At 45.4% G+C, this 23,600-nt stretch overlaps 7 protein-coding genes across 7 annotated transcripts; 5 read left to right on the top strand and 2 right to left on the bottom strand.

Annotated features, from left to right (window-relative positions):
• Window positions 1-2,697: 2,697 nt before the first annotated feature.
• PADG_01378 (uncharacterized protein) lies at window positions 2,698-4,108 on the top strand (the record flags this gene model as incomplete). Its single annotated transcript, XM_010758585.1, has 3 exons — window positions 2,698-3,036; window positions 3,207-3,387; window positions 3,555-4,108. The coding sequence occupies 3 exons, from the start codon at window positions 2,698-2,700 to the stop codon at window positions 4,106-4,108; spliced, it is 1,074 nt and encodes a 357-aa protein (XP_010756887.1).
• A 2,115-nt stretch (window positions 4,109-6,223) lies between these two features.
• PADG_01376 (uncharacterized protein) lies at window positions 6,224-7,995 on the top strand (the record flags this gene model as incomplete). The annotated part of the gene is made up of 7 exons (XM_010758584.1): window positions 6,224-6,283; window positions 6,445-6,609; window positions 6,693-6,831; window positions 6,893-7,108; window positions 7,178-7,740; window positions 7,795-7,923; window positions 7,975-7,995. The coding sequence occupies 7 exons, from the start codon at window positions 6,224-6,226 to the stop codon at window positions 7,993-7,995; spliced, it is 1,293 nt and encodes a 430-aa protein (XP_010756886.1).
• Window positions 7,996-8,163: 168 nt separating this feature from the next.
• On the bottom strand, window positions 8,164-9,279 carry PADG_01375 (uncharacterized protein; the record flags this gene model as incomplete). The annotated part of the gene is made up of 1 exon (XM_010759128.1): window positions 8,164-9,279. One exon carries the CDS (start codon window positions 9,277-9,279, stop codon window positions 8,164-8,166), a length of 1,116 nt encoding a protein of 371 aa, XP_010757430.1.
• A 619-nt stretch (window positions 9,280-9,898) lies between these two features.
• Window positions 9,899-12,292, top strand: PADG_01374 (uncharacterized protein; the record flags this gene model as incomplete). Its single annotated transcript, XM_010759127.1, has 2 exons — window positions 9,899-10,510; window positions 10,595-12,292. The coding sequence occupies 2 exons, from the start codon at window positions 9,899-9,901 to the stop codon at window positions 12,290-12,292; spliced, it is 2,310 nt and encodes a 769-aa protein (XP_010757429.1).
• Window positions 12,293-14,242: 1,950 nt separating this feature from the next.
• Window positions 14,243-14,623, bottom strand: PADG_01373 (uncharacterized protein; the record flags this gene model as incomplete). Its single annotated transcript, XM_010758583.1, has 1 exon — window positions 14,243-14,623. The coding sequence occupies one exon, from the start codon at window positions 14,621-14,623 to the stop codon at window positions 14,243-14,245; it is 381 nt and encodes a 126-aa protein (XP_010756885.1).
• A 666-nt stretch (window positions 14,624-15,289) lies between these two features.
• On the top strand, window positions 15,290-16,456 carry PADG_01372 (mannitol-1-phosphate 5-dehydrogenase; the record flags this gene model as incomplete). The annotated part of the gene is made up of 1 exon (XM_010759126.1): window positions 15,290-16,456. One exon carries the CDS (start codon window positions 15,290-15,292, stop codon window positions 16,454-16,456), a length of 1,167 nt encoding a protein of 388 aa, XP_010757428.1.
• Window positions 16,457-21,936: 5,480 nt separating this feature from the next.
• On the top strand, window positions 21,937-23,331 carry PADG_01371 (uncharacterized protein; the record flags this gene model as incomplete). The annotated part of the gene is made up of 1 exon (XM_010758582.1): window positions 21,937-23,331. One exon carries the CDS (start codon window positions 21,937-21,939, stop codon window positions 23,329-23,331), a length of 1,395 nt encoding a protein of 464 aa, XP_010756884.1.
• Window positions 23,332-23,600: the final 269 nt, after the last annotated feature.

Raw genomic sequence — 23,600 nt, 5'->3', positions numbered from 1 at the left:
CACCCTTTCCATTGCTTCCACTGGGCCTCGTGTGCAGTCCATAGAGTCATTGCCTGTTGCAGGGGTGGAACATATCATTGGCTTATCGCGGTACAAGCCATTTATTACGGGAGAATAAAATAAGATAGATACCCACGTTTGGTGGTGTGGTTTCGTGGCCTGGTTGGCTTGATATTTGGCGAATCCGTCTGACTGGAGTGGGTCCCCCTCTCTTTTTTGACTTTTGAGAATTGGATTTCATCAGTTTATCCTCTTTTATACATATAAATTTTTTTTTTTCTTTTATGTTTTTACTTTATGGCTTCTTTTGTGTTTTTGGTATCGGTGACAAGCGGCCAGGCCTGCTTGGGCCCCAAGAAGTATCCCTGTCATTTTGATTATTTACTCGTACTGACGTTGACCTGAGCAGGAGGCGTACCAACATCGCCCCTCTCTTCCTTCTTGCTTGGCGCCAGCTCCCAACTCGACCTATCAAACCCCTGAAGTCCTGGAGCACAAGGGTTGTGGGAATTAAGACACCAGGGGTTTGGGAATTCGAGGAAATCACAAGGATTTGGGAAGAAGAGAAGGGAATAAGAAGGAAATTGGAAATCTCTCAGCTGGACGTGGGCTACGGAGGGTAACAGATACCCTGTTTCCCGCAACGGACACAAATCTGGCTCTTTTTGGGTGTTGGGTGTTGGAAGTCGTTCTTTTGCACGCCAACAGCTGGAGCTTGGAAACACTTCACCACAACAGAAGTGGCCGTGGACAAAAACGACAATCCAGCGGGAATATTAATCATAATTCATGCTTTATGACTGATCAGTGACATTGGTCTCCGGTCCGTTACCCACTCCGCTGTAAAAAAACCCCCAAAGCTCCACAACTCAAGCCAGTTCCCACCGCCTTTCGAATTAGCAATCAAAAATACGCCCCGAGTTGGGTGGTAACCCCGATACCACTGCACAGTACAGAGCACATCCTTTCCTGATTATTGCTCTGCATTAATTGCTTACCCACCACCTCTTTGCGACTACTTTTTTTTTCTTTTCTTTTCTTTTTTCTTTTTTCTTTTTTCTTTTTTTTCTTCTTATTTTCTTGTTTGCTTGTTTTTTTTTTTTCACTTGAATCCTGCGGAAATTTTCCAATACTTGACTGCGCCCAACTGGTCGGGTATTTTCAGTCGTCTCCAGCCATCAGGTCACATTGTCTGTCCCGCTTGGTTTCTCTTGGAGCAGTTTTCTCCACTGCTGCCCAGTTCTGGTCCGAGATCAAAACCGACGGCTTTGCCACGATCGAACCATCGTCTCACACTATTTTGACTATTTCAACGACTTCTCCCCGTCAAACTGGGAACAACTCAGGCTTTTAAGTCAAGCTAGCCTCCATCCCCATCTCTCCAATCAACCAACTCCCTCCATTTCCCATCTCCGCTACCCGACCGCTACCAGCAAACAACTTCCACGAGCCATAATAATACTGGTCTAAAGCCACTACCATTGCCGAACTCCCTTGTCCCATCGCAAGCCAGCAACCTCGTAGCCCTTCTTCTTTCCCCCCTCCCTCCCCGCGATTTTGTGCTCGATACCGCGCTTATTTACTCCCGGCATCCCTACTGAACCACAGTTGCTGCCACTTGGTACTTTAGAGGCTTTCTTGTTTGCTTATTATTGTACCTCACACCATCGTCCTTCTGCGTTCTACGAAGCCTGTCGCCCTTCTTTAAAAGATCTGTTGCGTGGGCAAGGTTAGAGCTTGTACAACTTTGCGCCTCTAGAGTCCTGGCTAGGGTGATCAAACACCCGCTCAAAACGACCATTTCCCAGACAACACCCATAACACTTTCTCACTCACTTCCCCCTTCACCGCGCATTAATCATTTATTACTTTCCAACCACGCCGCTATTGTCATTCCTCTTTATTCTCTAGCTCCCTGTCCGGTTTCTTAGTGGTTGATCGAGTGCACTCCTAGGGCCACAGCACCAAACACAATTCAGGCAATCGCTGGTTGTTCCACTTGTATTGGGCTGTTTTGAACCTCAGGAACGTTTCGTCCCACCCAACGCGCTTCCACCAGCTCGTTTCCCTGCCACCCTTCCTAACCCTCTTCCGTCAACTCAGCTAATAAACGCGGATTTTCTGTCGTGGCCAGACACACCTTGCTGGCGCTCACTAACACGTAACGTGCAGAAGTTCGTTATTTGTTCTTGTGAGGGGACCTTTTTTTCCTTCAGCTGCGCTAAGCAAGACATCATCCCCAAGTTGCACATACCCGGTCGCAGATAGGCTAGGGTTCCGTTTATCTGTAGGGAGGGAAATATAAAGGGTCTTTTCCATTTTCAGACGCGAGAAGTCATTATATGGACAGACCGGCCTCTGATTACGCCTAGCCAGGTTTGAAATCTCCGAATCCAAAATTGGCGGAGCCATATTCTGAACGAGCGGCTGCAGAACAGACTGCTACTGCTGCGTTCAGTCAGCACAATTCACAGACCATCTATCCAGGACACCGCGCAAGCGGAAGCTCAATTCTCCAACATTTCGTCCTCCACTACCCCCCAGCCGGACTACGGTCTGAGCCCACCGGGGCCTACTCCTCCTCCCCAACCTCAAGCTCCTCCTCCACCAGCAGCCCGCCCAGCTCCCTATCCCGAATACCTGACACGTCAGCCACAGTACCACCACGCGCCTCACTCGCAGTCCGGCGCGCCAGGTATGGCTCAAGCAACAAGTCCGTCCATGCCCTTAAACGATGGGCAGCAGAGTGGCCATCGCAGTCCATCGAATTTGAAATCTGACACCGCCGTTCCTATAGATCCCTCAATCGCGGCATCAAGCCCCTCATACCCTCCTCCGTACTCCCCGTATACTCCCCAGGGCCACGATATGGCTCAGTATCAGGGACACCCCCCTCCACAGATGTATGGCCGACCAGATTGGCCGCCACATCAGTATGGACAGCATCCGCATGGGATGCCAGGGACTTATAGCTCCCCAGGAACAACGGTGGGTTCTGCGTCTCCAGCTGCGACCGCAGGGCCTCGTCCAGGACAGGTACGTTTATCAATTTACGCGTTTTTCTTTTTCCCTTTTCCCTTCTCTGCAGTCTGTATGATCTTGACTGTATCTCGGGAGCCACGTGAGAAATCCTTTCCCGTTGGCATCAAAGATCAAAGCATCATCTGATTTTCATTTTATCTACACAGACTCATTCTCTTTCGCAGGTATATTCCTTCGTCCCAATCCCCGGTGCCCAGCAGCACAAGCGCCCCCGCCGTCGATACGAAGAGATCGAACGAATGTACAAATGTGGTTGGAATGGATGTGAGAAGGCATACGGTACATTGAATCACCTCAATGCACATGTCACAATGCAATCACATGGTGCAAAGAGAACTCCTGAAGGTTTGTCAGACTCTTCCTACATATACCTACAATAAACGCGTTTATCATGCTGTTTGTCTCCTCTTTATTTTTATTTATTGGGATTGTGTGTCGTGGTCGCAAAATGCTTCAAGTGGTTAGCCCTGCCCTTGCATCAAACTAGTCGCGTTACACTGCGCTGGTGCTAGAAACCACACGTGGGGATGCAGTAGCGTGCGACGGCGCAGTGAGCTTAACAATACCCGACGCCAAGATGCCGCTACCCACAGATATGCCATCCCTAAACATCCACGCTATGCCTCTCCTGTCTGGCTTGTTCGTTACTTTGTCCTATTGTATCTTGGCTAACATCACCGCCCTTGATTGCGTTTCAAAACACCTAGAATTCAAAGAAATCCGAAAGGAATGGAAGGCCCGTAAGAAGGAAGAAGAGAACCAACGCAAGGCTGCTGAGGAGAGAGAGCGTGCTGCCGCACAGGCTAATCAAGTTGATGGAAACACCCAAACTGATCCTTCCCAATCGGCACAGCCAGCTTCATATCCTGCTGGCGTTCGCCCACAGCTACCTCCCATTGGATATCAACCAGCAGACGGTCAGGTTCCTGGCCAGTACGGTGCGTCTGCTGGGCAGGGACTTGTATATCCCCCAAGTAATGGCCAGATGACCGCGCAATACCCACCTGCCAACTATCCCCATTCTCCATATGGCCAAGGAAACCAGGTATATCAACCGCGTGAGTGATAATTCACACGTCCCTGTCTCTCTTCTTCCCCTCCAATCTATGTCTCAGATCAAATCGAAGTAGAAGAAGAACAGTAACAGAAGACCCAAAAAGAATTGAAGAGAGAAGTTCAATGGCAAACGACACTGCCTATGCATGTGGAAAATTTATTGTATAATTTTCTTTTTCTGTTGTTGTATCACAGTGTGGTACTGACGGCTGATACTAGCCCCAGAGAATCAATCCAGCAACTACCAATAAGGCTTGATTTGATGGGGAGGAAGACAGTGAAGGAAAAGGAGAAGGGAAAATCTGGACACGAGTGGATTTTAATTGAAAAATCTCCTGTTGCGATAATGCTTTGCTTTTCTACACCATTCCTCTTCAGAGCTTCTCACTCATACATCTCTTGAGGAGCTTCTTTCTGTCTTTTTTTCTAGCTTCATAGTTTCAATTTTCATTTTTATGTGCTTTTCTTTTCTTTTCTCTTTTCTTTTCTAACTTTTTATAACCTCCTACGATTCCCCAGTGTCCTATTCCTTACTCCAAAATTTGTCATTCAAAGTTGTTGCCTTTTGTTTTTCAACGCGTTTCTATACGTTACCCATCATTTCATTGCTCTTTGCTGTTCGTCATGCTTGCTTGCTACCTTTCTCCCTGTAATTTCCATGTTTAGTTGCTTTCCCTCTCTCACCCCAACGCCTTCGTCATATCTCTGCCGGTTTTTACCAACGAGAAACTTTTGTGCGTATGCTTGTCTGTTGTCTTTGTTGTGTATGGAAATGTTAAATTTCTATGTCCGTTCCAACCCTCTGTCTTCTTTCTTTTCACGGCGTTGATTCCTTTCCAATCATGTTTTCTCCATCGGTGTCATATGAGTCATGACGTCTTTGCCTTTTTATTCCGCCTTTGGGTCTATAATAGAGAAGGAGAAATCGGAAATGAGAAGCAATAGGATATGACCTAGGCCGCAATGAGAGGAAGAAGGCTAAACCAGAGGGATGAGGATTTCCGCGTTCTCTGGTACGAGGTTTCCCCCCCCCCCCCCCCTCCGGCGGGACGAATGGAAAGAAATGAGGAATGGTCAAACTGGACTGGATATGGATATGGATATGGATCATGTGTCTCCTATTTTCCTTTCTTTTTCCTTGCAAATTGGATGACTGGGGGTTAGGCATGGGCGCCATATGTGGGGTGTTGCATTTTCAAGTGTAGTGTGGCTCTGTCTTAATATGTTCCTGTTAAAATTTCTTGTTTTCATAAAATTGACCCAATTGTATTTCTCTTTATCTTTCTTCTCTTTCTATTCTTGCTTCTTCCCAACCTTATTATTTATGAATGTCAATTTCCACTCGCACTATTTAGTGATTCATGATTCTCCTCTGCTTTCTCCGATGCATGAACGGGTGCTCAAATCCTTAGCCCTTATTATAAAATTCTTTAAAACAAAAGCCTCTATTCCCCATTCAACACTCGTCTACTGTATGCGCACTCTCTTTATTGCCATCCCAACATAGTTATCTTCTGTACCTTCTCTATTCTTAAACCCAGCTGATGGATATGTCCCAACGGCTTTCAAAGGCTTTTGCTTCTCAGGTCAAAATTAATGGAGATGGGGGTTTGCAAGCTTGGAAATTTTCATCCAGTCTCAGTCTTACATATAATCAGGATGCTAACAATAATTCCATAAATTCTGCCGAATCTCTGTTCGATGATGGGAAATTTGTCCCACTGTGGGCAATCCTGGATATCTGTCCGTTAGGTAGTCATCTATGAGACTGGTCTCAATATCATTATTGACACACTGCTCATAGGCCAGTGGCCCATTTGATAGAGAAATGCGATCCCACCAGCAGCTTTGGAATCGTTATTGGGGATGCAAACCTATTCTGCGGATTTTCCCTGACCTTGGAAGTTTCGTGATTATCTAAGCAGGGATGCCCCCTGAGGTCAAACCTCCAGCTTTTGACCATAACTTCGTTAATTCTCGCGATGTGGTCAATCTGAATCCAAATGACATACATGCACGCTTAGAACTAATCAGAGTCTGGGAGACACGTAAATCACGTTCCCGATCTTCTTGTTGCCCTCTAGGGCCCCGTTAGACAGGAGGTACCTTTTCAGGCTTCTTCATAATGACGTCGCTCAGGTTTACCCTGCTTCCAGACGCTCTGCTCCACCTTCACGATGTACTTGTATGCCTTGCAAAATTTAACGAGAGCGTTTCAATTGAAGCAGAGGAATCTTTTGTATAGTTTTACCCTTGTCTTCCTTTCTCTCCTCTTGCTGATCTGTTAGTGTTAGTGGATGGCTGAAGTATTGTTTTTGCTGACCATGGAGCGGACAATGATGACAGCTGCGCTTCTCGGCACTGAATTTGACTAAATCAGCATATGCATCTTTCAAATTTGATGCTTCCTCTTTTTTCTTTCAGTATTTATTTGCTAGCCCGAGGCGCAATGCGTCTGGGTCCACAGCAAGGAATACTGGCGATAAGTTAACGTGTCAAATATACATCAAGGTTTGTTGACTAGGGCTGTTGAGCTCTCAGATACAATACAACATTCCAAACATTTAAGTCCATTCGTTAATGATGCTGCCTAGGCACTTCTGTCAGTTTTCAGGGGGCGTGTCAGTGATTTCAAAGATAGAGAAACCGCCATTGAGCGTTGCGAAGTTCAGTTCCAAGACAGCCCAGACGAAACAGAATGCAGGTTTATCATCCGGATGATATGTAGGCATGGTATGGTGCAACTACTTCCTCGCTGGTTCTATTATCTCACAGGCTAGCTTACCTGGTTTAGGGGTCGTCAAGACTTATAAATTAACCTACGAAACTGTAGAGGTTCAACACGCTTTATTCGACAAGTCAAAGACTAAAAACCAATGGGCCATAGATTCGAAGTATCTGCGAGAAATTATCGAACATTTCGGTCCTAGTGCTGAACTGCTGGATATTTTCTCTGAGAATAATAGAGCGGTGTTCACGAGTTTTACTACAAAAGTTGCTGATGGGAAAGGTATGGTGATGGAATGATATATGACTGAAACTTAATTTTAGTGGTTAATGTCCTGATCTTTGCCTGCAGAAATCCTCAAGCAGCCTGTTCATACATCAGTGGCCATCGACATAAGAGATTTTGACCATTTCACGGTAGAAGATAAACTTCACGTAGCTATTAACGTGAAGGATTTCAAGGCCATCGTCATCCACGCACATTCCCTAGGTGAAAGTACTGTGGCACGATATACTCGTCCATGCCGACCAATGCAGATATCGTACGAGGCGAACGGAATGATGTGTGAGTTCACGTTGATGACAAGGGGTGAGTTCGAAGAGGCAATCTCCGGATCTACAAACGGAAACCGGGAGTTATCGGCAAGGCCTTATTCCCGACGCGCAACTGTCCCTTCGAGGGAGCCCGTAACGAACCCTCCACCTGAAATTCCAGAATCTATTCCCAAATATCACTCTCTCCAGCAGCCCTCTCAAGAGGCAGTCCAACAGGAAGGCCAGGTGAATGCACCGCCAAACTCTACAATTCCATTTGAGTCATTGTTTGTTCCGGCGGACGATGACCAACAATGGGACGAGCCCAGGTACGGGGACGAGGACGAAGACACCCTTGGCTGGGACGCAAATATGGATCAGGTATGTTCGGCAACAGTCTTCGTTTTATAGCGGCACATCTAAAAGGGTTTGTAGAACGCATTCCAGGCGAGCATTGGAGGACGAATCCAGGACATCACGCCAACTGGAGCCAGTATGAGGCATCAGAATGATCAGGATCAAAGAGACTCCATAGCAATTCCTCCCACACAAAGGATATCTCAAGTATGTAGGACATGTTTTCCCCTTGTCGTCATGGTACTGACCGTAGCGCAGGTACGAGGGCTATTTGATTAATATGACGGTTCGATAATGAGGCTATAAATGTCTTGTACAACGTTTAATCGCGTTCACCCCATGTCGAGTTGTGGCCAACCGCACATGCAGACCTTTGATGAATAGGTTTCAAGTCCTATATGGGATGATCCGTTTTTGTGTTAACCTCTTAACCCCTGGTTTTCGTATTTAGGCTGTCATAATCCAACTTGTAGCACAGCCTGCACCGACGTTTGTGACCGCACCCCGTCCCTCAATAGTCAGGGGAATCTTGCTCCATCGCCCAGCCACATTCCCCTGTGCATCTGTGTTTGGTCCACAGTTACCATGCTCGCCCCATCCAAAAGCCACCACATTTGTGCTCTCGATTATGGCAATGACGTGTTCGCTGCCTACAGCCAGCTTGGTTGGCTGTGGGAGGTGTGGTGGAAGTAACTGACCGCGATCATTTCTCCCCCACGATATGGCAGAACCATCCAGTCTATGGACATATATACCATGCCAACTAGCTGCCACCATTTCGTAATTCTTAATGTCTTTCGGAACGTCAGACCTGATATCCCACTTATTCGATCCTAAAATGGCAAATTCACCTGTCACCGCCTCCCCACCAATAACCGTAAATTCTCTTCCACACGCAATCTGACAAGCAAAAAACGCAACATCTTCGATCTTTCTTGGCTCCCATAAAATCTTGTTCTGTATATTCCATTCTCCCAATTGACCTTTTCTCGATATCCCCCATCCGTACACCTCCCCAGTCGACAGTGTGACTACTGTATGAGAGACACTGCTGGAGATAGAAGTGATTTCCTTTCCAGCTGGTGGAAAATTTAAAATCCGCATTGGCCTACTCGCCTCCATGCAGGCTTCCCCTAACCCCAACTCTCCCTTCATTCCCAATCCACAAACATAGAGATGGCCTTGCTCTGCATCAACAAAAAAGGACGCTTCCCACGTTGCCGAAATGACCTTGAATCGATCAACCCGTCTTCCCTCTTCTGTAACAATAACCACTCTTCTAAATCGTAATAAAGAAAGCACTGTATCTGGGTCGTGGGCGCATTTCCCGTTTTTATTGGATCCAGCAGCGTATACAGCTCCAGACTCAAAAAGAACTAAGGTGTGGTTCCCACCCGCAACAATCCGTAGGGGTTTATCCTGAGAATGAGGATTATTAATGGATTCCAAATTACTTGGCTCGTCTCCCTGTATGAATAGACATTTCGTAGGTATTGGAACATCGTCCATGTGCCCAATGCCTAACTGGCCCGACCCGTTGGACCCAAAGGCATAAAGGGGCATTTGGAATTCCTGATATCAGTTTTTTGAAGGGGGTGAGGAATTAGAAGGTTGAGGTGATGAGGTACCACGAATGGGAGATATTCATGCACGCTCTCGAACTGTCCATTCTATTTTTTTCACAGATAATAGTCCATATCGTAGGTATGTGTCCTGGTGGTTAAATACACTCACTGCTTAGCATCCCGTTGTAGGCTCAACGGAACTTTGTTAATCCGGCTTATCTAGCAATGCCAAAAAAAAAAAAAAAGTATGAAACCATATGTAAGGACGAAGCTTTGCACATCCCATGAGTTGTTGAAAACTCCACCTCCACCAGGTGAACAGGAATTGGCCATTTAGCTTCTGGGATACCCTATATTCTCATCTGGAGAATTTGTTGTCGGGGGATTTTAATAAAAGAAGCACGAAATTTGGTTAGTTGTCCACTCTCGAGATTCAAAATTTACCCTGCGAATACTACGCACACTCCGAATTGCGAACGGAGCTCTCTAACAAATTGGCTTCTTTAGTGCCATTTTGCTGATTACTTGGATATAATTTTATTCTATTACGGAACCCCATAAAGCCTCCTTGTTTTCCTTTCGGGTATACAGACCAGATAAACAACGTGATTGATTAAATGCTCCGCTGCAGAAATGTCTATGCCAGTGGCACTCTTGCTACGAGACTGGTTTGCAATGGGAGCTCGATAATATCTGGCAATATAAGGGGAGGATCGCTGGCAAACCACATTACTCGTAATGGAGCCGATTACAGAAATATTTCGACATCGAGGTTCGGCAAGCGTTCATCAGATGCTCGCCAAGGAGGACTTAGATCAAGGTCGGATTCACCCACCAGTAAATCATCATGGAAGAATACCAGTTACAACAAACCGAATTCCGGTGGCGAAACAAAAGACGAGGAGCTTGTGGCGGCAGATTTCGTTAGGCACTCAAGAGCAGGCGCTGGCAGGAAGTCGAAGCCCGGTTCGGTTTGGAAACAGAAAGTTATTGGGAGATCTACGATGTCGAGGAAGGCAATCGACATAGAACTACAGTGGGCAACGGATCGGGTTATTCTGGCAAAGCGAGTGAAACAGATGCTTAACAAGGGAGATTTGCAAAAAGCACTTGCATTGGTGAGAACTGCGCAATCGAGGGGCTACGATTGTATGGGTGCTTGGAACATGATCTTTGACTGCGAGATGAAGAATGACAGACCCGTTGCGGCGTTTAAACTTTATAACGATGTGAGGCTGCTCTAACTGCATTTCCTTTACATCAAAAAGAAAATATATGAATAAATGAATTCCTCAAAGCTAATACTGGGCCAGATGAAAAGAAGAGGGTGCAAGCCTAACACATACACATACACAATTATGTTTCGAGGATTAGCCAATAGTAGTTCCAAAAAGGCAGTACAAATGGCGCTTTCGATATGCAATAGCTTGCGCTCACCTCGTTCCGGAGTTAAACCATCTATCCACCATATCAATGCGGCTTTGTGTGTGTGTGCTCGACATGGAAATATGGATGCCCTTTGGGAGGTGGCCGGATCGCTCCCCGAACAAGGTGAAGATGCTCCTGACGCGAGGACATTCACCATCATTCTCAATGGTCTTCAGGCCCGGGTTGCCAGTGAAATTAAACCCCTTGATCCCCGCAGTCAAGAAGACGGAATTATAGAGAAAAAGACGGCATTAGTACGAGAAGGAAAGAGAATATGGGCTAATATTATGGATCGATGGAAAAAGGGAGAGTTGCTCATAGATCAAAATCTCGTGTCAGCCATGGGGCATTTGCTTCTTTTTGGTCAAAAAAGACGCGACTGCCTTGATGTGTTCGCCCTATTGCATCAATCGATGCGCGTTCCATTGCTTGAAGACCTAGAGACACAGCTAGAAGAAAGCAGAAATAAAGAGCAAAAGAAATTCACAAACCAAGATACCCCAGAAATGGTACAAGCCCAGGACGAATCTTCTTCCACTGAAACCCAGGGAATGGAGAAGAAATCGACAGATAATGATGAAACGGACCATGCCTCGGAAGGAAACCCAAAACAATTATCTGAAGAGCCAGGAGCGGTGCACGAAGCACCAGGACTACCGGCCGAAGAACCGGAACCGCCGTCTGAAGCTGAAGAATTTAAAAACTTGTTTAATCCTCTCCCCATTGTGCATCTTGGCAAAAAAGACCGGCGATTCAGAAAATCCCGCCGTGCCAAAATGGCCCTTCCTCGACCTGTAAATGCTCAACTGTCGTTGATTTTAGCAGCTTCCCGGACAATACCAAACGGCGTTGCCATCGGCCGAGCGTACTGGGAGAAACTCGTCCATGGAAGGAAGATAAGGCCTGATGAACATTCATTCCACGAGTATCTGCGACTTCTCCGCGTAGGTCGATCCAGCAGTGAATCTCTTCATGTTATCAAGAAGCAAATGTTACCCAGAAATATGGTTTCTCGCAAAACCTTCGTCATCGCATTAAGCTGCTGTTCTCGCGATCGAAAGAATCCGCATGTATTCGAGACGGCCAGCAGGTTGGTCGGGTTTATGGATACCGCTCTAATGCAACCGGAACCTGAAATTTTGTCGAGGTACCTGGCTCTTATTAGGTATGGTATTTCAGAGGAGAGCGTTAAGGAGACCATATCTATCTTGGCAGGCAAGGAGGACGCGAAATCTCCCGATACATTGATCAAGAAGAGGATAACGGACGCAATTGCTACTCTACGTCCGCATGTAGACAAGATCATCTCGCTGCTCGCCTATAACAGTCTTTCTAAACATGGAGAGGAAGTGGATGAGCCAGCTAGAGTCAAGGCCGCATCAGAGAGGGTTGCTCGGGGCTCATGGCTACTCTCTCTCCGCGACCTACCCTCCTTCGAGGAATCTGTTTATTTGTTGAAACAGTACAAGCAACTGCATGATATGCTTCTTAAAGAAAGGACGCTCAGCGATGAAGAGCGCACAGTGTTTGAAACTGAAAACAGACGGCTGAAGAAAATCCTCAGTCGAGGACCGGTAGGATGAAGAAGTCGCCGGAGATGGGGGGGGGGGGGTGGTGCCTTAATCTGAGCTGTTCCCTTGGATAATCCACTGTGTTTGCCCGACAGGTGGTCGTTCACTCCAATTTTTTCAATTTTCCAGGTCGGGTGATCTCACTCGCGTCTCATCCAACGTCGTCGGGGTATCCGGTGAGCTCTTCTTTCGCAGTGATACGTCTTGTTCTTTTATTGGCCTACTACTATTTAAGTGCTCTATGTATCTGAACTTTTAGGCCGATCACCCTTTTTTCATATTATTTCCCCCGTTATTGCAGTGCAGTTTGCACGTTCATGTGTTCTAGAGCTTGGCATTCATCATACTTCCCTGCATGGTTTTATTGATGAGACCCAGCTAATGTTGTTTTGTGGATATGGTATGTACGATAGGTGGACTTGCGGGGCGACTGTTCTTACTATCTGGTGCATGTTGTTTTTGAACTAAAGATATTAGCGTTTTCCCCGTTCATAGACCGACCCCATGGATTTTGACTAGTTCACACCGCTTTTCATTACAACCCTCTGCGCCATACGTTTTATTCTGTATCACGAGAAAAGCAGGGAGACCTGAAATGCAGCTGAATGGGGCCGATGTGCTCTGCAGACCGAAGGGACACAAGGTTGTGATAGTTTACGATTCGACCTGGAAAGTGATGTAGAAAGGAAGGACTGTTTCCGGGAAATGGCACAGTTCTCTTCCTCTTGTATACTATGGTTGTCGAGTGGCCCAGCGTTGTGCGGCATTGCACAATGTCAAGTCACTTGGCCCCATTTATTAATGGCAAGTCTGCATCGCTGCATGCGTTGACCTGTGGTGAAGTTTGCTAAAAGTGAGGTGCGCGTCCAATCTGTGTTGGCAATGAACATTGACTCGCAAATATGATCGTAAACGAATTGACGTAAGAGCTTGGTTGTGTGAAAACGCAGTTGAGGAGTTAGAGCCTAAGAAGGGGAACGTCTTCACCCAATGATATGACGACGTAGAGCGGATTACCTTGATAACCAACTTCCATATACGCTCATATATATATATAGATTAAAATCATGCTTCTTTGCATTTCCAACATCAAAGTCAATATGATATGGATAAGATGATACCATATCTGAGGGGGAAAATATCACCACCATGGTGTAAACCACGGCCCGCATTCCCCAATCCGGCGCACAATAGGGATCCCGGGGCCTGAAGGGCGAGCATGAAGAAGGCATTGATCGACAGTTATCACTGGTGGAGTCATGCTTCGCGAGATTTTAATCTCTCTCTCTCTCTCTCTCTCTCTCTCTCTCTAGATATATATATAAGCGTATATGGAAGTTGGTTATCAAAGAATGGTGGAATGCATCCGTTAGGGAACCAGAGCAGCACCGGGTTGAATCTGAAGATATTGATTTGCCGTCCCACTCTCGAGGTTTTTCAGATTCCAGGCAAAATAAGATGAAAACGGCAATATTTTCCCGAGGCTCACCGTTCCTTTCTTCAATTCAGAAAAGAAAAGAAGAACAAAGAAACAAAGTAAGAAAGAAAGAAAGGAAAAGGAAAAGGAAAACTGTAAAATTGCAGAAAGGGAGAATCTCTGTCATGGAGGAACAGGCTTGGTGTGTATTGGGCAGCAGTTGGGCTCACTGTGAGTAAGTGCACCTTGAAGCGAAGGGGCGGTCAAGCTGTTTTCCATATCTTGGACGGAAAGCAAGCCGTAATGCAATTTTATTGACATTCCAAGGGCTCCAAGGTTTTGGCGCTGGAACGACCAAAAAAGAGTTGTGGTTTGAAAAGCATGTTTCAGATTGGCCAATCAGTTATTCCTCTCTCGGGATTTGTCCCATGCTCGCACCAATGGTCATTCCAGAAGCTTGAAAATCGCTAAGCAATCAAACTTTTCTGTTGGCTGAGCCGTGGTCGCTTAACGCCCCAACCACCAAGCTCGAGGACCTTAGGGTTTTACCGTGGTTTGTTATCCTGAAAACAAGGGGTAAGGAGATCTGACGCGGCTTCGGGAGGCAACTCCGCGCCAACCCCTCCCCCCCCCCCCCCCCTTCTCCTCTCCCTCCATGGACAAATAGGGATCCAGGCGAGGCGGTCACCAATTTTCACATCTGGTCCTGGATCGAGGCTTTGAGCTGGACTCTTCAAGGAGCAGGTGCATCGTAGCAGAGGAATGCAATTCATCGAAGACGAGGGGTTGACTGTAAATTGCGTCTCATCATCATCATCATCATCATCATCATCATCATCATCATCATCATCATCATCATCATCATCATCATCACCTGCGCTGGCAGTTCCGTCCTTGTAGCGTGTAGCGTTTCTGATGTTCGACATGGTCATTGCAACTAGTTAACAAGCAAACGGTTCGTCACGGGCCGGATGAGTCAGCACCGCCAAGCCCAACCACCGGATCCGGGCAAGCCAATGACGTCATTTTGCACGCACCAATGTGGGTACTTGCCGGATACCCCGCTTCTCATAACACCCAATTGGCTTGGTTGGGTTTTGTAACTGGAACTGGAACTGGAACTTATCTCCCGTATCCCCCTTGGTTCTTTGTCTGACGGGCTGGCGGGTTGTTTCCAGCTCACTGCAATTGCTGGTTCGAGCAAGCGTGCTTCACGCTAGACAGGGGCTCGTTTGATTTGCTGGTTGCGCTGGTGTTGCTCCCATCCTCTTTCTCTCTCTCTCTCTCTCTCTCTCTCTCTCCTCTCTCGCTCTCGCTCTCGCTCTCTCGTTGTTGTTGTTGTTGTTGTTGTCATACCTTTGTTGTGTTGTGAAGCAAAGAAGGCGGTAAGCTGGCAATAATAAATCGACCATCAACTACCCCCATCTCGTTCTCCCAACCTCAACCTCAACCACAACCTCAACCTCAACCCCAACTCCCTTCCCCCCCCCCCCTAATTCTCTTTTTTCTACTTCCTCTGTCAAGCTGCCGTTCTTGTAGAGAATCGTTTACTTGCCCCGCCCTCTGCACGAACCCGACACACACCCCCCACAATGGGAAAAAAGGCAGTGCACTTTGGAGGTGGCAACATTGGCCGTGGATTCGTCGGGGAGTTCCTTCATGAGTCCGGCTATGAAGTCGTGTTTGTCGATGTTATGGACAGCGTCATAGATGCCCTCCAGAAAGCCTCGTCATACACGGTCACGGAAATCAGTGGAGAAGGTGAACACAAGAAAGTCATCAACAATTATCGGGCCATCAACTCCAAGCACAATCTCGACGACGTCATCAAGGAGATATCCACTGCCGATGTCGTCACCTGCGCTGTTGGCCCTAACATTCTGAAGTTCATCGCCCCACCCATCGCCAAGGGTATCGATATTCGAACCCAGCCCAAGCCACTGGCCGTGATTGCCTGCGAAAACGCAATCGGTGCCACCGACACTCTGCATGGCTTCATCAAGGACAACACCGACGAATCCCGTCGTGACTCTCTCCCAAGCCGTGCCCAGTTCGCCAACTCCGCTATCGACCGCATCGTGCCCACCCAGGACCCCAATTCCGGTCTCGACGTCAAGATCGAAAAGTTTTACGAGTGGGTCGTGGAGCAGACTCCCTTTGGCGACGTCGGGCACCCGGATATCAAGGCTATCCACTGGGTGGACAATCTGGAACCTTACATCGAGCGCAAGCTGTTCACCGTCAACACCGGCCATGCAACCGCTGCCTACTTCGGCTATAATGCTGGCAAACCGACCATCCACGATGCGTTGAAGGACGAGAGAATCCGGAGCCAGGTCAACGCGGTTCTGGCCGAGACCTCAACCCTGATCGTCGAGAAGCACCACATCCCGGCCGCAGAACAGCACGACTATGTCCAGAAGATCATCACCCGCATTTCTAACCCGTATCTCGAAGACGTCGTGCAGCGTGTTGGCCGTGCTCCGCTCCGCAAACTGTCTCGCAAGGAACGCTTCATCGGACCAGCTGCCCAGCTCGCTGAGCGTGGACAACAGGTCGACGCGTTGATGGGAGCGGTCGAGGAGGCGCTGAAGTTCCAGAACGTGCCTGATGACGAGGAGAGTTTCGAGCTGCACAAGATCCTGAAGGAGCTGTCCGCCGCAGACGCAACGACCAAACTGACAGACCTGGAGGCAGATCACCCGCTGTACCCGCGCGTTCTCGAGAGAGTGACCAAGGTCCAAAACGAAACGAAGTAGAAGAAGATTCGGACGAGGCTATTTTTTTTTTTTTTTTTTTTTTTTTTAAAACTCGTTCATATGACGCCTTATGTACCGCTACCACGATTGATATCCCGCTTTGGTGAACTGATTTGCACGATCAACGACAAGGTTGCCTTGAGGGGGCCCTCTATGGCAGCTACAGTGTCAGGGCTAACTAGGAATTAGCAAGGGTGTTATTCTTTTTCTTTTCTTCTCGGGTAAAATGCAAGTAAAATTCAAGCAGGGACAGGTGCACGGAGCGGACATGTGTTTTTCTCTTTTTCTCTCTCTCTCTTTTTTTTTTTTTTTTTTTTTTTTTTTTTTTTTTTTTTCTTTCTCCTTTTTTCTGCCTCTTGTTTTTATTACCGGAGCTACAACACGAGGCTCTCTAGAAAACAGCGTAATAGATGGAATGAATGGTTTCTATCTTCCCAAATTTGCCCATTTGCCCTCTTTTCCTTGGGAGTTGTAACTGCTAATGGAAGCGTGATTCAACCTATCTACGTGGCCAGAAGATACCAATTCTGGTTAAGTATATTCTCAACGGATGTACATGACACCTCCTCCTGAGTAATGCAATCAACCATGCATGGAAAGCCGCAACAATAGTCAAATAATAAGCAACAGAAACTTAAATAAGAAGGGAAAGGGGAATGAAATAGATGATGTAAGTAAATTTGAAGTACTTTTGAACTGGTGGCAGACTACCCTGCCCCTGTATCCCTCATACCCCCCCTCCTCTGGGTCCATTCCATTTGCGATGGTGATACCCCACCCTTTGAGATTTTCAAACCCATCCGAATCGAGAAGAAATAAGAAATGGGGTGGGTGTACCGTCAACAACCTTGGACTCACTGAACTCTCATATGGACCGAAACCGTGCAACTAAATTCTAAAGCGGTAACTAAGTAAAAAGAACGCAAAACGCAAAACGCAAAACGCAAGGGTTGTTAAGGCGGGGGTGGGGAAGAAAAAGAAAAAAGAAAAAAAAAGAGAAAAGAAAAAAGAAAAAAAAAGAGAAAAGAAAAAAAAAAAAAAAAAAAACTTGGTAGAAGCTTGAATTTGCAAATTAGAGAATAAATGCATATGAATGAACTTGGCTAATAATCAACTGAGAAGGCTTCTTGTGACACTTGGCTAGCATATATGGATGTCGGGCAGAAGAAGAGTCCTGTGAAGGACAAGAAATGGTGTATGTATACTTGCATAGTGGGCTCGGTGCATCCCATCCCCAAATCCCAGTTTCTTGTTTGAATTTATAGATAGTACGCAATCAGTAATAGCAGTACAGCTAGTTATTGGGTCGGGTTGTCATTCGTTGTTCTCGACGAAAGCATGATTTTGCAACTAGTTAGCAGGTTGAGTTTTATATAACTAACAAGTTATCTAATTAGGTGAAAAGGCAGTTAAATGCATCATCATCATCATCATCATCATCAATAACGACAAAAAATTTCATTTCGTCGATGAGTTATATATAACCATATAGTTATATGAAACAGGGAAACAACACACACTGTCCAACATTCACGGCAGACTGGGCATTGCAGAAAACCCATGCATGCGGCGGCATCCATGAGGAAGATATCAATAGATACAATGCATGCATGACACTCAAGAATTTGAAAGGGGATATTAAACTAACACAACATGCCTCATCTGTTAAATACTGTGCCCTCATTTGAGGCCCCCCCTCTTGCTCCTTTTTCCCGTGCTGCCAAAGAGGTTACCATTCTTCTTTTTTTTTTTTTCTCTGGTGAACATAGTTATTCACTATTGGATAACTACGAAATTCCAGAATGAAAATCATGTCCTTCCTCCATTGTAGTGTACAAAGCGACCGGGCTCTGGTTAACGTCATGGACATCCGATATCCAATACAGGAAAGTGATGACGTGTTTTTATCTTTCTACTTAAATTGTATGAGCTACAACCTTCAACATTTCAGAGAGAATGGCACCTGATTTTTCCTCGCACAGCCACAGGGCCCGCCTATGATGTAAGGGATTTTTATACCCATTAGTCAGTTAACTAAGTCAGTTAGTTAACTAACTAGTTACCGAGGTAAAAATTAATAGGCAAAGTTTTCCCCCCGCCGTTTCTAGAAGGATCTGTTGAACGAAAAAGATAGGTTTTTGATGCTATTGAGTGAGTGGGAAGAGATTGGCTGTTTGGGCAAATCAGCTCCATTAAATATGTTATTCAGATTTACCTGTAACACGTATGTATCCCTCACATGGAGTCCGCGCGAATAGAGTGGTGGATATGATGTCTCAAGTCCGCATATTATTCAGGTGTCGCTTTTACTGCTCAGGGCCTCTACCCCACAGCTGCTCTTTAGATGGAAGAGCATTCCTTTGGCTACAGGTTTGCATTGGTCGTAGGGGCGATTAGGGTGAGGGACTGGTTGGTGCGCGGCACAAACGGGTTGCTAATCCAGCCGGCCTGGAAATAAACTAATCTTGTTCCCGGGTTCAAAAGCAAGGGTTTTTTTTTTTTTTTTTTTTTCGTGACTCGGCATTTCTTTTGTTGTTGCCTGGAAATGTTTCTGTGATAGGTCCTGGCTTGATTGAACTGTAGAACACTGCCAGTCTAACGACCAACAGCTATTTGTGTTTGCATATTTAGGCTGAATCTCAACAAGAACAGTCAACTGCTCACTTGCACAACCCTAAGAACAAAAAATGGGTATTAAATCAAACGAAGGACATTTGTGGCTGTGGACTATGTGTGGAACAGGTGGTAAGAAGCTCAAAGGGTCTCCTCTCCGTTTGGGGGAATCTATCTCCCCGATGAAACTATAACTACATTGTATTATGGGTTTGCTTTGCCCTTTTCTGTGTTTTGCCGTAACCAGATCTTGAAGAATGGACGGTGGAAAATTGTACATTGGAGGATGAATGCAGAGCAGGGGGAGCAGATTTGGTAGAGTCACGATGATCAGAGAGCAATGTCCTCTAAGTGGCAGAATGGGCTATGTTGCTGTTTATCTCACCCAAAACAACTTGTCATTGTGATAATTATTTGAACAATAAGAATGAACTTTTGCAGCTTATGTAGGTTAATGTCAGTTGGTTAACTAATAAAATTCTCCACCAAGTGAGTAGTGAGATATCAAATGAGAATATGTAACAAGTATGTAAAATACTTCATTCACACACTTTACTTTAATATATCAATTGGACCAAGTTAGATACTAATTAAATATAAAAAATGAAATTATTCATACCCAACTGACATATTATTAAATGGTATCTTTCCTTTGTATAAGATTTACTGTGAAGCTATCTACAACTCTGATAAGACTCAGTTCGAGAATGAGACTGACTAGTTTACTCGAGTGTAGTTAGTCAGTGGTTACGACAAGAGAGAGAGGTACACACGCCCACAACAGAGAAATCTCTGATAACCTAAAAACCTCACCAGACAGGCGGCTAGTTCTAGAACTTGTAATACACGATTTCCCGGCCTGGAAATGGTGGTAATTTATGTGTGAGGTAGGCCCACCGGTTGGCTGAAATGAACGTGGTATTGGAGGTATTAATCAGGTGTCATCTGATGGATGACGTTTGGCCCAATTGCTAAACCTTACGTCTCCACGCCGGGCGCCACCTAACGGCCGCCTTAATCGTTCGGCCAATGGGGATAGAAAAGTTATAATTAACTCTGAGAAATATGAACTATTGAGCTAGTCAATAACTATCTAACTTAGATCTATATTCATAACCTTCAAAAGGTTAAAGTGCTTAAAATGAATTTAATAAATTAGTAAAGAATTAAAAAGTTAATATTTTAATATAAAAATACTTATTTCAACTGTAGTATACAAAAACCAAAAAAGTTATATTTTATTTATATTTAAAAAATATTTTATATTATATATATAAAAGTTTATTTAAATAATGAAAAATAATTTAAATTCAATATAAGAAGTTGATTTTTAAATATATATTTTATAATAAAAAAGAACATTTTTTATTTGAAAATAGTTACAATAGCTTAATAATAATTAATAATAATTTATTTAGTTAATTTTGATTAGATTATATTAAAGCTTCATATTATATATAAATCCTATTAAAAAGTTAATTTTATGATTTAAAGCCATGTTAAATTTTTTAAATAACTATCTAAGAATACTTATCAACTATAAAGATAGATAAAAAGTTAGAAGACTTTCTAAAAAAGTATATATTAGATTTTTGAAGATATTTAAATTTAAAAAAGATTTGATTATATCTTTATGACTTATAAGTTAGAAGGTATGTACCACTCCAGTTATAAATACGTAATATAAGAAGGTAGAGAAGAAAAGAAAAGGAAGAAAAGGAAAAGAAAAAGAAAAAGAGAAAAATTATCTGATTTAGAAAATTTATGTTTATTGATTAAACATAAAGATAGCCTTGCAAGAGGAGAAGAAGCTTAATATCTTATGGCTCTTTTTACTTTGCCTGATAAAGGCATCATCCTAGTTAATTAATCAAGATGAGTCAAACGTACAAGAAGAAAATGTTTTTATTTCTAGTATAGTTTAATTTTAATAAAATGTCTTTTGTTGTTACTAATACAAAAAACCAAACACTCGAATTATATATAAGAATGGGATTTGATGTCTTCCTCTGTTGGGTTGTCATAGTTGGGAATGACGTTATGGGTAACTAATCGGTTGTAAGATGGACATCAAAAATAGCAGTCCCTTGTACCTCGTTCTTACCATACTCACCACCCAGTCATTGCAGATGGTGATATTTATATCTACACACAGCACAATAAAACACAGTCATCGTATTTCTTATTTCTCTGCTCCCGAACAGCAGGAAAAAGTGAACCAGACAGCATCGGGTCAATCTATGCTGCGTGTTGTTTGTCTGTGCTGTCCAGCCCTTGAATAGATTCTATAGTTAAGTCAAAAGCAAACCGGATCTCCGCCTGTTGCTTGTAACTACCCTTAGTTACAAAGAACTCCACATTCTTTTACCCTTCGAAGGCCTCTATCCTCTTCCCTTCCTCCCCCCCCCCCCCCCCCCGGCGGCGAAATTCCACCCGCACATATAGAACCCCCCAACCCGGGAAACCCAAATAACAGGTTCCGGACCGTTTGCTTCTTTCGATTTTGCATAACCTAACGACTGTAAATTTTGCCCCCATCCCGCCTCTTACTACAATAGTCGTTCCGATATACCCGCCACCGACCCTGCTAACCCGCATGGAGGGATGTATGTACCTTAACTAACCAGAATCGTCCTTTGGATGTAAAACGGAATTTGTGTCATCCACCATCTTTTTCTCTTCTGCGACTTTCAAGACCCAGGGAATCTAGCTGGCGGCGCTCTCTTTGCTTTGGGAGCGAGCTCTTTGAGGCCATTTTAATCCCATTCGGCTATTGAACTTTAGGGGTTCCAGTGAAACCCCAGCTCTTGCTATATATTCGGCTGGCACGTCTAAACTCTACATATTTGCTAGCCGGAATTCGCGGTATGGCTGTTCGCCCTGCTCGATCGCTGCTCCATCCGTTCCCAGAACCACTGCCCCCTTATACTCCACGCCAAACCGGCACCTTCGATACAGAGACCTCCTCCATCCATTCCAATGCCCCTTCTTATGTCTCCGCGGCCCCATCTTACCATTCTGGTCCTTACCATTCGAACAACAGAGGGAATGAATCTGCTACAGTAGTTAATAATGATAATTTTGCGAGGACAAACAACGAACCCTCCTCCACCTCGGTAGCCTCTGAATCTGGATCCGGATCCGGACTCCTTTCTTCCCAGCAGTATGCGCCTGGTTTCAGAGGCACGCCAGCAAGTTCCTCGTTGGGCAGCGGCCTGGGTCGGACGGGTAAGCTGACGACTTCTCATCTACAATCTCTATACAATGCCTCAGACTGGGTCCCGGTGGCCGGAGGACTACAGGCACGTCATTATCACAACGTCGCAAGACGGAGGGCATCTCAGGCTTCTCAATACGACAACCTGGCTCGATCTACATTGTCTTTATTCCAGGGACTATCTGAGGCTATGAATTCAATTGACATGAGTGAAATCGATTCCACATCCTCTGCTCTGCGGTCCTCGCCTACCGCAAATGCCATCAGGGCAAGCCATAACATCCGGCGTTCTTCACCCAGTATTTTGGGAAGTTTACTCGAAGAGAGCGTTGTCCATCCTCGTTCACAGTCCCCCCAACTTATGACGTCTGGAAGGAACGCAAGCCAGACGGACCTAGCTGAATTGCCCGTTTCTCCACATGAAGATCCCGACCTCGTCGGTGAGGCCGCAGCAGCAATGTTTCGTTCGCAACGTCTCTACATTACCCACCAGCAACTAGAGAACTACAGCGTCGAGGCCCTAAGCATCAATCCGCTCACAGGTCGTCCGCACCAACTGCCCGTGACGGGGCGTCCGCTCCGATATAGCTCCCTCATCACCCCACGCCCTGCAGGGCTATCTACTCATGCAGCATCCCCAGAGGGACAGGACAGCAGACCATCAACAGCCCCCAGCGCAACTACCGCGACTGGCACTGCTCAGACAGAGTACGGCGAATTCTCCACCCCGCAGCTCGATCGTCAAATGACAGTCGTGCCACAGCAGCGTTCCGCATCACACATCCAATTAGACGACGACGCCCTGTGCGCCCAGGAGTCGAAGACATGGGACTTCATGCTTGCGCAGATGGCAGATTGGGAGGAGCGGGAGCGTAGCTGGAAGAAATTCAAGGACGATATGGATAAGAAGTTGAGTTCTAGTAAGCTGGGAATGGGGCTGGGATGGGGCTCCTGGTCACTGTCTACGGGGGGGAAGGTAAAATTGAAGAAAGCGCAGTTTGGCCATGAGAAGAAGTGGAAGAGGAAGGTTGGGTTGGCGTCTTGAATTCTCCCATTTCTTTTCTTTTCTTTTTCTCTTCTTTTTCTTATTTCTTTTCTTTTTTGGTTGGTGTTTAGTTTATTGGGGTTGTTTCATTGTTAGGCTTGATATATACGTATCAGCTTCCTTCCTAATTTCTGTTCAATTTGGGGTTGGAATACAGAAGAAGCATATGAGCACAACTGCAATGATGGCCAGTTGTAGCTAGCTTTTCTCTTTTTCCAAGTTGCTTTGCTAATATTATATATTGCAGGCGGATAAATGAATAAAGAGCT

This window comes from Paracoccidioides brasiliensis (genome assembly GCF_000150735.1).
Source record: "Paracoccidioides brasiliensis Pb18 unplaced genomic scaffold supercont2.2, whole genome shotgun sequence".
Classification (NCBI taxonomy): Eukaryota; Fungi; Ascomycota; class Eurotiomycetes; order Onygenales; family Ajellomycetaceae; genus Paracoccidioides; species Paracoccidioides brasiliensis.
This window is presented reverse-complemented; position numbering and strand designations above follow the sequence as displayed.